This window comes from Nelusetta ayraudi, unplaced genomic scaffold (genome assembly GCF_046127955.1).
Source record: "Nelusetta ayraudi isolate G7.1 ecotype Tasmania unplaced genomic scaffold, CSIRO-AGI_Nayr_v1 ptg000135l, whole genome shotgun sequence".
Lineage (NCBI taxonomy): Eukaryota > Metazoa > Chordata > Actinopteri > Tetraodontiformes > Monacanthidae > Nelusetta > Nelusetta ayraudi.
The window spans coordinates 5,166,350-5,178,728 of record NW_027466185.1 but is presented as its reverse complement, the minus strand read 5'-3'; the positions used below and the strand labels follow the sequence as shown (position 1 = coordinate 5,178,728).

The following is a 12,379-nucleotide window of genomic DNA, read 5'->3' as shown; positions in this document are numbered from 1 at the left end:
GTAAGTCATAAAATAGCTGTATTTCTTAATTTTTTTTTCAGTGTCATTTCAATAAAGAGCTAAATACCATGGGGCTTCCACCACTCCATCCATCTGCTCCTGCTCCGCCCCCTCTGTCAAATCTTAGAACCCATTGCGGGCCACCAGTCAAACATTTTGCCCTGTCCTGTCTAGCCACAACTGATGAGTGTCTTTTATGTAGTAAACAAAGCAAATTCCTTCGATAAAGCCACAAAGCAACCCAGCGATGTCTCAGTATGAAAATTCTGAAATCACAATCACTCCCTCATCATCCCGTAGGACTATTAAACTAAAAATCAAATTGTTGAGTATTTACATGGTTGAACAATACTTGGCAAAACGTCAACAGTGCTTGATTTCTAAAAAGTCCCCCTGACCTCACTTGTCCTCCTTTCCTCTTCTTTTCTGGATGACAAATGAACGGATGGAGTGCTGGCTGTTGACTGGACCTTTTGTTACTCATTAACGCCATCTGTCATATGACCCCTTCCAGTAATGTGGCAATGTAGTAATGTTAGTTTAATTTCTTAGCACATTTTCCCTGCTGACCTTAAAGAGCTTTGTGAGATTCATATAGTAGTGGTTTACTTTTTGAACTGTGCATTGCTTCTTGTGAGTTCAGATTTTAATGCAAAATTCCTTTTAATTAATGATTTATAATGTCTCCTGCCTCCCTAGAGGTTAGAACAGTCCACCCTTCACTTCTTTTTTTCCAGGAAGTGCATGCTAGAACCTGCAGTTCTGGAAATAAGCCTGTTGTGACATCACAAGGGGTTAGCCTGCCATTTGTTCCGACCACTGATGCTGATTTGCGGTTACTTTGTTTTTGTCCGCTTCCACGATTTTGTGGGAGGTTGTAAAAAGAAGACTTCTGTTTATATGGCCTTTACTGCCATCATGCTCTTAGGAAAGTACACACACACACACTAAAATCATACTCCACACGCTATGCTACAGTACAGTTCTTTATTTTACAGGGTGAAAGACATTATAAACAGTAACATTTAGACTAAAGGCTTCCTTTCCTAGCATCAGGTCAGCTTTAAAGAACAGTGGGAATGTCGAGATAAATAGTCTTTGGTGGCATACAGATATTAACATATCAAGATAACTTAAATACAATAACTTTGCTTTAAATAGTCTGGCTAAATATATAGATAATGTATTCATAGGTGCACGTCACATTCACAGTCCTGACCGCCAGCACGACACAAGTGCACCGACATTGAAAAACAACTGCGCATTAATCTCAAAATAGCAACAATTCCAATTGAAGCCTCGCCATCACACACTTTCACAAGTTCTTAAAAAAAAAAAAAAAAAAAAGGGAATGGAACTGAAGGGTCTGTCGACATGTGCGTACGCATTAAAGTGCTTTCCTGCAATCGGCGAGAAAAAAAAAACGAACCCACAGGAGATCTACCTGCAACTGCTGTGTCTTGCAAAACAGGCAAATATTATCTAAGCCTCGCATGAATGGCGTTCCCGTGAGGAGGTACTGCCGGCAGTTTGCACACACAACCAGACGTGACACAGCGTCACACGTCACAGAAACAGTGTGCTCAGGAAAAGAAAAAAAAAAACAAAACACAAGTTAATGTGTGAGCACAATGGTCCCGAGCACAATTCGAACACAACAGATAAGTGTCCTGGCAGGCTGTACATACACATACACACACAGGCAGACATGTTACATTTGACAAAAGCAAAGAGATTCACCGGGGGTTTTCAAGCATTTGAAAAAAAAGCCTTTTAATGAACTGTCACGAGACATCGTTTAGCTCCGTTACAGCAAAGCAAGCTTTTGAACAGATTAGATTAAAGACTAAAGAACCACTGATGTTATTACCATGTGACCTCCAGGCTTCCCCCATGATCAGAGAGACAGGAAAGAGAAGAGCACCAAAACAGTGCCAGGAGTCTCCACGTTTAAAAAAAAAAAAAAAACATTTTTATATATATAAAAAGGAAACAAAATCTGAAGACAAAATGCAAAGTGAATTAATCTGTCAAGTACTGCCAGGAATTTGAGTAAAACTTTTTTTTTTTTTTTTAAGGCCAAATGTAATTTTTTTATGAGATTATATGCAAAATGATGAAACATTTTACAACTGAGCAAATGATCGAAAGGCATGCAAGTCAGAAAGTAGGCCAACTGCTGGGCAGCTTTGAAACTCTCAACCACATTGCGAATATGGATCACGCAGCCATACAGTAAAGTCAACGTATAGAGCAACGCATAGAAATACCTCAAGAACAAGAATTCTAGTTGGTTTTCTCACAAAAAAATGGGTTTCATGGGAAGCTTGCGCTCTTTTCAGTTGCCTCTCAAGTGCTCTCTTCCTTAATGAGTTGAAGTTGACCTCACTTATTTTTTTCCAGCCCATAATCCACCCACCATTTCGAACATAGGCAGATATAGACTAAAGGAAAAGTCTGGTCATGTATTTTGGATTATAAACTAAGCTATTTTGCGAACATGTTTGAAATGGGATGCAAAAAAACCTAACATTTTGGTTGCTGTGGTCTCTCATTAGAAAACCGCAGTGTAACAGTAGGGTTCTTATAAGTCACTCATTTAAACCCATTCTCCATTCGTGTGAACAGTGAGTTGTCAAGTGCGTTGTCAAGAGCGACCTGCTGAAAACAACTTTTCAGGTCATTTTCAGTTAAAATTACGATTTCTATGGGACGCATTTGAGGACAAATTTGCTTCATGTAAAGATTACACAAAGGAGTCGATTCCAAATTCAAATCACATTGCGTATTTTCTGCCAAGCCCAAGACATAGTTTGCATTTTTCCCCCCTCTCTTTTTCTTCACCAAAATCTTTTAATATCCGGCAACCAAACTGCTGTCTTTATTCACTGATGGTGAATTTGCTGACCGTGGCGGGACAGGGCCTCACTCCCCCACTGGGGTACATATGACAAAAGTGATTAGGTCAGGTATATTAAACTAAAGTCTGCCAAAATAAACCTGACTTCCACGAGGAACTTATAAATCACGTGAAAGGGCTAATATTTTAACCCCGGCCTCCAGCTGGGAGAATGCCGCCACCGGAGCCATGGGGCCCTTTTCCAGGGCTCCAAGGTTCATTTTGCCGCCCGCTGTGTTGGCTACTAAGAGGCCACGCTGAAACTGATATTTTCAGTCCCCTTGGATAGATTTCAAAGTCATACAAGGAGAGGAGGTTGACCATTCTCTCTTTCATTCTCACCCCGAGGAGTTGATGTGGTGAAGTCGGGGTGTAACCCAAATGCTGTGGCTGATGTTAGATGTAAACTGTGGCCCTTAAGCACTAAGTCCTGCTGAGTGTTGGTTCCCAACTTTCACAGAAGGACCACAGAGTAGACCACGGATGGAAGAGTTCACGTGCACATTTTTGAAGGTTCCTCAGAAAAGGTTGGGACGCGAAAGAGGTGAGAGGGTTCGTTGGGTCGTTGAAGAGGTCTTTTGAGAGTGCATTGGTTTTGACAGCCAACTCCCAAGTGCAGGATGGGCCCCCCCACCATTAGGAGCTCATGTGTTTGATAAGCAGTGCTGGGGCAGTCAGTTGGCAGGCAGGCCTGAGCGCCGGTGAGCGGGACAAGCCTTCACTCTTACATTAACAAGATTAAGATGTCTAACTGCAGCCTCTTAGGTGGGTATGAGAGTTCAGATGGGAGAGCCAGAAAGTCTTTGATGCGTCCATTCATTCTTGTGATGGTGATAGACGATAAACTGGGAATTGCAGGACAAGTCCGTCCATCATAATCTTGATTTTTTTTTTTTCTTTTCTTGACAAATCGAAACAAAGATGAGAGGCACAATAAGCATTTTCTTAGACGCTTGAATGTCACTTCAAGAGATAAAAACATTGACTACACCAATCCTAATGCAGAAGCTACCAGTAACACTTGTCTGGATAAAAGGTTTTTAAGTTGGGGACTTGTTGCGGGGTTGGGCCAGAGCTGTCGACCAACTCATCCAAAGCTATGAGGGCTCCTGGGGTTGATGGGGGATGAGTCTTCTCTGCCACTTTGGCCGATGAGCTGGTAGAGGCGGTGGCTGAGGTTCTGCACCTGGCAGGTTCCAAGGACGCAACCCACCCTCATCAGCTGGCCGTGGTGTGGATGGTGGTGGTGGTGGTGCCCGCCACGAGATCCTGTGTGGGCATTACGAGCTCTCCGAACTCTCTTGGCCACCTTCGGGGCGTTGCCGGGTAGGGCCCACGCCAGGCTGGGCGAGAGGGTTTTCACTCTCGATGATGCTCGCCGACTTTGTACACCGGGCAGCTGTTCCGGGAATCGGCCCGGTGTAGAAGCTGGTACGTCCTCGCTTTCTGACGGTGAGGCCTCATCATTGCTCTGGTCCATCAGCTCGTTCAGGAGGTCCAGGCTGTGGAGAGAAGAAGAATTGTGTCAAAGGATCACACTTGCAGTGTTGGAATCTAAAGTACCATCAACGTTTGCTGCACTATTGGTAGGCTTTAGATAAACCACAGAATTATCACTTTAACTCACAGAAATTGACAAAGGTAAGGCTGCATTTCAATGAAATCTGATGGCACAACAAGGGAGGAACTGTGGTGTCATGTCAAGTTGTGTGTTCGCTTCTGACTGGCTGCGACAGAGTGACCGCCAAACACTGAGGTAGCATCCACATCTTTTGATGCAGCTCACTGCAGTTTTTCTGGGCATCGGCTGCAACACAAAGCACCGCAGCCAAACTGGATGGGCCTCATTAAAATTTAAAGAAACTGACATTTTCACTTTGCAATATTCCGTCAGAATGACCCTTTATATCTCAATCCTCTTTAGTTACCATTCATCCACGCTAGCACAAGCGCAACACTTCAACAAGATGTACGTTTGAGACTGATTGGAAAACTGTGGTAGAAGGTCAGGAGACAAAATTGCATACTTATGCAAATTATACCATCACTGCTGTAATACCCTGCATTTTCCATGAAAGTCTATCTCGCAGTGTCTTTGGAGGAAGAAAAAAAAAGTTGCAACTTGTGAGTCTGGCTGTTTTCACTGGAGGTCAGGGTGAGTTTCTGTATTTCCAAAAACCGATAAAAACCCATCAAAATTAGTCAGTAAAGTGGAATTGCATAAACTGACGGACCAACGTTCGCTTTTCCCCTCTAGTGACTTGGAAAAAAAGTAAATTCAATGCTGCGAGACATCTGAACAGCTGTGGGGGAACAAAGCTTGGATAAACAAATCTTGTGTCCCTGCTCAGTCGTCCATCCAAGTGGACACCACGCTCATCTCTTAATGCAGGACATCAAAGTTAACGGCTGCTTCCAAAGAAAAACATGTTCCCTGAGTCAGCTCTACTTTTTGCATTATACAACCGAAACCTGCGCTCCACTGCATGTTAATGCCCAGATGGTTTTCAGCGGTAGCTACGGTTGGTAGCTATGTGTCTGCGGTGCTGCTGCGCTCCATAGAGGAAAACTGATCCCTTACAGATACAAGTTAGTGATTAGACAATTCAAGATCTGTGATAAACCAGTTTATACGCCAACTGCCATTGTTGATGACAGATTTTACCTTCAGTATAAAAAGGCTTTCTGAGTGACGCATCAGACTAAATGGCCTGTGAAGATGGATCAGGTCCCGCCGTGCTTTGGGACCAGTGTGCAAAGGCCGTTCGGCAAACACAGTCCGGACCCGCCGGCCATCTGTTCACTGTTTGACAAAGAGTCGCTTCTCGCAACTTGACCTTGCAGCTCCTCACTCAACTGTCGCCACTGTGTTTGCACAGCACGGCGTGATTTGAGACAGCTGAGTGTTAACCCATCACCGCCAGCATGAAAGAAGGAGAAGACGAAGAAGTCGGCCGAGTGCAAGAGAGAAAAAATGCATTTTGAAGACATTGAGAAAAATCTTTCCACCACAACGGGCTCAGCAATGTGTTCTCATGTGTTAAGCCAGAGATATAATTTTTGAAAAGTCATGAGTCATTCTCCACTGGAGAAATGCCGACTTGTGCTACTTTCTCCCTTAACACATGGTGAAAATGAGACATCAGAGCGTTTGGCTTCCCTCTTGCAGTTTGAGCAGGTCTGAGACTACTTTGGGAAATATGAGGTGCTTGATTTATTTAGCTGCTTGAACGGCTGCCTCGCTGCTGACAGGCAGCTCTTCGAAGACCCTGCTGTCCAAAATGTTGCAGAATAAATACTGTAGTTGGGTAATGCCAGGCCACAGCCAGAGGCGAGCGCTATTTCCAGGGGAGGCCTTGAAGTGCTGTGGTGCCACATCACCATGTTACACCCACCTGGTCTGAAGGAAAACTTGTTTGCGTGGGTCACAATGCAACGGCGTTGACCTTTTCCAACTCACCCTATTTTTGTCACATATCCACGAGACACTGTGTTGCCCAACCATTGCACATTGTATCCTCCTAGCGTGTTTTTACTGTTTTTAAACCGTCTAACATTGGGTTTTCAGTCGATAATACTCCTCCTTCGTTCTCTGCCTGCGCTCTATCCCATAATTATGCTACAACAACAATTACAAAAATACTCACTGGACACTATGGACAACAAAGGTTAATGTTGGTTCTTTGCAGCAAACAGACTGTGTTTTCAAGAAAAAGATGTTCAGGATGATGATTTCTCGAGATCTTTCTGTATATTTTCAAGGCCTTTCACATGATCACTCTTCAAGAAGTTACCCAGAGCTGAAACACCACATTTTCTCTGAAAATAGTAATGTGGTTGGTAGATGTTTAGTGGAGGGCAGAGTGAGGTTAAGTCCTGGGTCAACCCGCAGCTCATCTTTCTCCAAAGGCTCCTGTCGAGCCCTTTTTCTTTCAGAGTTATTAGCCTTGAGCAGCAGAGAGCCCCTTTACTCTGTCACATCCAATCTTTGAGGACACACTAAGAGCTTAATCCAACCACTCAGAAGTAATAGAGATCTCATCTATTGGCAGACGATCAAAGATATCCAAGCAAGAGATCCTTTCATTTTGATATCGGGATGGTCTTCAATGTCGCGCTTTAATCTAAAATTTTCTTGAAGGGGATTTTTAAGGAATTTCATCAGAATGAGGTCGGAGCTTTCTGCTAAGTGTTTAGTTTTTAGTTGTTGTTTTTTTTTTAAAAAAACTAGTCCAGCACCAGTCCCCATATATTTTTGGTAGGGAGGTGTACAACAGAGGCAACAACATACTGCCTGCAGTAAGCATATTAACACACCTGTACGACAGAGCTGTATGCCAATTTTGGATGTGATGGAGAAAATGAAAACAACTGCTCTGAAAGCTGTCCAACTTTACGACAAAGCTGATGCTTTAGGCAACCTGGCTTTGGAACTTGTCTTTCTTTACCCTCATCAATTGGCATGTTGCTTGCAGACCCAGTTATTACCAGCCACCCAAAGCTTACTAAGGGCCACCTTAATCGGCAGTAAATAAGGCCCAATCATTGGTAATCTGTTGCTAGCCAACAGTGGGGAGATTGTTTTTTAGATTGAAGTGGAACAAAAATAACAGAGGTGATTTGTGTCAAACACTGGCGCCGTCATCCTCACTGAGTCGCGATTTGCTTTAAGCAATTAAAACTTCCTTGGTAGTAGCCCAAATTGTTTGCTGATTGGATGAAAGGTTAAACTGTGGGTTTGTTAGAAGAAAAAGAAAACATTTTTAAAAAAAAAAACACTCTAAATCAGTAACTCAAAGTTAGTTACTTTTGTATCAGTCCAGTCTCTTTCTATATGTAACATCTGCCATAGATTATATTTCACAGTGTAAACAAAAACACATTGGTAGCTCACTCTTGGTGGACTTTCTTTCTGGAGGAATGGAAACACGCTCTTTAAGGATGTGGAAGGTGGAATTTAGTTCTTAGCCATTAATCCACAGTGGAATTCTCTGCCTGCCTGGTTTCGCAGCTCCTCCAGGGCCTCCACGACTGCTGCCTGGGTTTGGTCAGGTCGACCCCCATGGAGTCATGTAACTGTTTATACCGTATATGTCTGAAGAGGCCATGCCGGAATTTCTGTTTACAATATGCAAGAAATTAACGAGGAGATGTGAGACGAGGCCTCTCACAAGAAGAAGTAACACACTAACGCTGGTTCCAATCCCTCAAACCGTGTTTTCGAGATGCAAACCTCTGATGTGTACGCTTCAAAAGGAAGAGTAAATTAGCTGTTGTTTTCATTATAGTGCAAACACACAACATACTGTATATGTATACAAGCAAGGGGGTGGGCCAAACGCACGTGCAGTGAAGGGCCCAACAAACATCAACAAGGCATGAAGCCAGTCTGCCAGCACAGAATTCTGGTAACTATTATCTGAAAAGTGCCGTAAAAGTGACTGTGTGAATGATTGAACCCTGTGTTGTCCACTTAGAAGAGGGGATAATGAGTCATTAAAATCATTTGAGGGGGGAAAACATGACTTTGGCCGTTTGAACAAGCATTCGCGTCATACAAGCATGGACCGATTTGTCATCTGACCAATGTCCAGAAAGAGCAGAGGTCCGGCGCTCAACAAGAGTCTAACCACAAACTGCTTTTACACGTCCCTTTCCCCAAAGCAGCTTCCAGCTTTCCACTGGAATCTGAATTGTTGTGGCGCTGCGCCGCTGGAGCTGTATTTAACTTATCGCTTCACTTGCGATCCAAGTCTATATTCGCATAAGGGGTGGAAAAAAACAGTCGGCATTACGTAAAAAACACTAAGCAAAGCTGCGTGTGATCACAGGGGAATGCGCAAAAGACCACTCCTTGTTTGGAAAACGCCCAATAGGCATTGTGGCAGTGTCACTGTTGTCGTGTCCTTATCCGGACGCACGGGGACAACATGGATACAAAAAACAGAGCAGGGGAAGGAATGGCAGACATCTGAGCTCAGTCGCAAGTTGGCGTTCCAAGGAGGGAGAAAAAATGTGGGGTAGTCAAGTCTGTTATTATCATGCTGTCAGTATTTCATGATAACCGAACAGGATGTGCTCTGTGGAGTCGAGAGAAGGAGCAGAATTTACTGTCCCAGTAAAAGACAGGCCAGACAGGACATTTATGTGAGATGAGTGGAAAGTGAAATATGGAGGCAAGGAGGCGTGAATGGACAACTCTCACTTGTAGAGTGAAAAAGTTGACGGTGTGAAAAAAAAATGCGGGCTGGGAGCTTTGTGACAAGGTCTTGGTAGGTGTATTCCTGATGAGTTGTAGCTGTCAAATGTCAAGTGGATGCAGATAAGAAGTACCTACAATTGGCAGGTTTTGTTTGGTTTTCTACCAGAACCGCCTCTCCTGCACTCAGTTGCTACTGCCTCTCCCAGCTGGCTTCAGGCAAAGGCATGGGTTCATCCTTGACCGGTCGCCACTTTATCGCAAGGCCACATACAAAGAGAAAAAACGACTATGCGCACTCACACTAGAGGCCAAATAGGAGTTTCCATTTCGTATCACATCAACGCGTGGGAGGAAGGCAGGGTACCAGGAGAGAACCTAACACTCCCCACAGAAAGGGCCCCAGGGCCCGGAGCAAAGAAAGTGCAATGTAACAATATATATACTGTATATTGCAATTATAACATAGTAATAACTATGTATCATGATTTTAATATTGTGATAATATTGTATTGTAAGGCAATATAAACACGTTGATGGTGGGACGTGACTGGTGACTTCTACCAACACTCCCCTACACTCCAGGTCAGACTGCTCAGAGTCCACACGTCTACATTCAAACCACAGCCAACTGTGCAAACATCACATCACAAAGTGGGTCACAATAACAATAAAAAATAAATAAATGCATATTTGTTGAAATCATATTTTGGAATGGGGTCATTTTGTAGGCTTTCGTTCAGATAAGGGCCAGTTTAAGCATCTAACTGGGACATGGACAGAAGCTGCGTCAGTCACTGCCCTGACATTTTAAACAGAGGGGGAGAATACTGGCGCTGGGCCGGTAACGGTCCTGCAGAGCAGCAGCACACACAGAATTAATACCCCCAGTCTTTCATTTTGCCAGGGTTTCAGCAGCAGGTGTTTGCTGTTCAAACACAGACGCAGGAGACGGCCACCTGGAGGAAAGGTCCGGATCACCTTACACTCTTGTACGCTATGCTTGGCCATGAACATGGCAATAAATTTGCGACTTTAAAGGCCCCACTGGCTCATTCCCATCACAAGAAAAAAAAAAATGCAGTTCATTTCTAGTAATTGTGACAGATTCCACGATTGCACAAGATCCGACACGCTGCCGTGCTGATCGGAAACCGGCTGTTTCTTAACGGTTAACTTGCGCGAAGCTGATGCAGGAGAGGATGATGGTCACGTGGCGAGTTGCAGCTCGCAGATTTGTTACAAAGGTCGGCGGCAGCTCACGACCAGGTTTTCGTTGCCCTTTCCCACACTCTGCCCTGAAAATTCTTTCAACCCACTCAAGTCCACGTTGTCCAGAGAGCTATGCGTGCGTGCGAGAGAGAGAGAGAGACAGACAGACAGACAGACAGACAGACAGACAGACAGACCCGTCCCCCTCCCCCATTGTTAGGTGGCATCACCCACGTCTCTTTCGCTGTAATTCCAAGAGCCACCAGAGGGGGGCACTCACGCACCGACGCAGCTAAAAGTCTGCAACAAACGCAACTTCCCGTGGTGATTGCATCGCTGGCGGGCCTCTCTCACACGCACATCATGGTGCGCTGGCTGGCCCGTGTGCGTGTCGCTCTCGGTATAGTAATCAAACTGCTCGTTATGCCTTTGCCTCGGGTTTTACGCACGGCTGCGCCGCGTAAAGACGCCGCCACTTAAGGCTGGTGGAAAAGTACAGGTGCCTCTCATTGGCTCACCTGTACAATACTTGTTGGCATGTGTTGGTATTCTTGGCCGGACTATTCATGCCGGAGGAGAGCGGAAAAAATGTTTTCCCTACAATGCAAATTACAATTTTCCGTCATGAATCAGAGGAAGAATACAACGTTGTTGGGTGTCTTACAAACAGTACGTTTGTAAGCGCGCGATAGAAACCGTGAAGGGAAACGATGTACCACGAGGAACGGAATAATAAACAATAGACTGGGGTGGGTGCGGGGGGTGATTTAACAGCTCGGACGTGTTCGAGGCGGCACACGTGCGTGGCGGCACTTCGCAATAGACTGGTCCAGTTGACTGTAGATACGGTGCGAAGTGCAAACGTTTCTGACGTTGTGAGGGTACGCTGTCACCTGCACGTCGTCAGGATTTGGAAAGTACAGCTGGGTACTTTAAGTCTTTATTCACAGCATTTTAAAAATAAAAACGCACCGAAATAATATTTTAGTTGTTTGTGTACTTGTTTATTTTATTTTATTTTATTTTATTTAAAAAAAAAAAAAAAAAAAAAGGTGAAACGTCATAACCGTCAGTACGGCACCAGTGGCTGATCTGCCTGCCGGCACGTCCTCCTCACTCACGAGTCACAGATATATTCCATTGTTTTATTGTATCATTGCGGAGCCTTTGACCTTGCAGCCTGCACTATCAGCCCGACACAACATCTGCACTTTCGATACAGATTATCTAGAAAGTGCAAATTATCTTGTCCGCAGCCAAAATGGTCCAACTCAACAACGAACTGCCGGTGACGCTCTGATATGGAACTGATCAGGGTAGGTATGCCGGAAGCGGGTCGTCATTCCGGGGTAAGCGAGCGCGCGCGAGAGAGCGAGAGCGAGAGCGAGAGAGAGAGAGAGAGAGCGAGAGAGAGCGAGAGAGAGCGGGGAAGAGGAAGAGGGGGGCGGAGGAAGAGAAAGCAGCCCAACAGGTCGAGTGCTCCTACCTGTTCGCGCCGGGACGCTCCTGTGCCGGCAGAGCCAGCAGCAGCTGCTGGAGGGAAACCAGGCTGATGCAATAGACAGAAAGCGGGAGAAGGGACCGCATCTCCGGGCCAAAGTCTTCAGCCCTCTCAGAGGAAGGAGGGATAGGTTGGTGTGGGTGGAGGGGGTGGCGACCACACGCACAAGGCACCAAGATGAAATCCCGAGAGTGGGGATTTTTTTAATTTAGTGTAAAAAAAAAATAAAATAATTAAAAATACAATAAATAACAAATCAATGAAAAGAAAAGCAAGGGAGGGAGTGTTCCCAAGGTGCCTGCTTCAGATATCCACAGTTGGCAGTTGTGCTGATGTAAGCCTTTGGAGAAAGCAGAAGAAAAGAAAAATAACTGTAAGTAACTTAATTATTTGCAAACCGGAGCAGAAAATATGCCCCCCCGCCTTAGCCTGCAGTAATATGTGGTCACCTAAAATAAAGAGAATTTTCTGAGACAGACTGTGTGCACTATAGGGGGGAAAAAATTACACATGGATCCCATTATTCAAATCTATTAGCTAATCGGTCTACTCTGCATCCACTTAGAAT

At 44.7% G+C, this 12,379-nt stretch overlaps 1 protein-coding gene across 2 annotated transcripts; it reads right to left on the bottom strand.

Moving 5' to 3' along the window:
• Positions 1-973: 973 nt before the first annotated feature.
• Positions 974-12,177, bottom strand: adm2a (adrenomedullin 2a). 2 transcript variants are annotated; one of them, XM_076051783.1, is made up of 2 exons: positions 11,797-12,177; positions 974-4,401 (listed from the first exon to the last, which is right to left on the bottom strand). In XM_076051783.1, exons 1-2 carry the CDS (start codon positions 11,895-11,897, stop codon positions 3,987-3,989), a joined length of 516 nt encoding a protein of 171 aa, XP_075907898.1. In that variant the 5' UTR covers positions 11,898-12,177; the 3' UTR covers positions 974-3,986. The 2 variants fall into 2 exon arrangements, with proteins under 2 accessions (XP_075907898.1, XP_075907899.1); XM_076051784.1 differs by lacking the exon at positions 11,797-12,177 and adding an exon at positions 6,694-9,370.
• Positions 12,178-12,379: the final 202 nt, after the last annotated feature.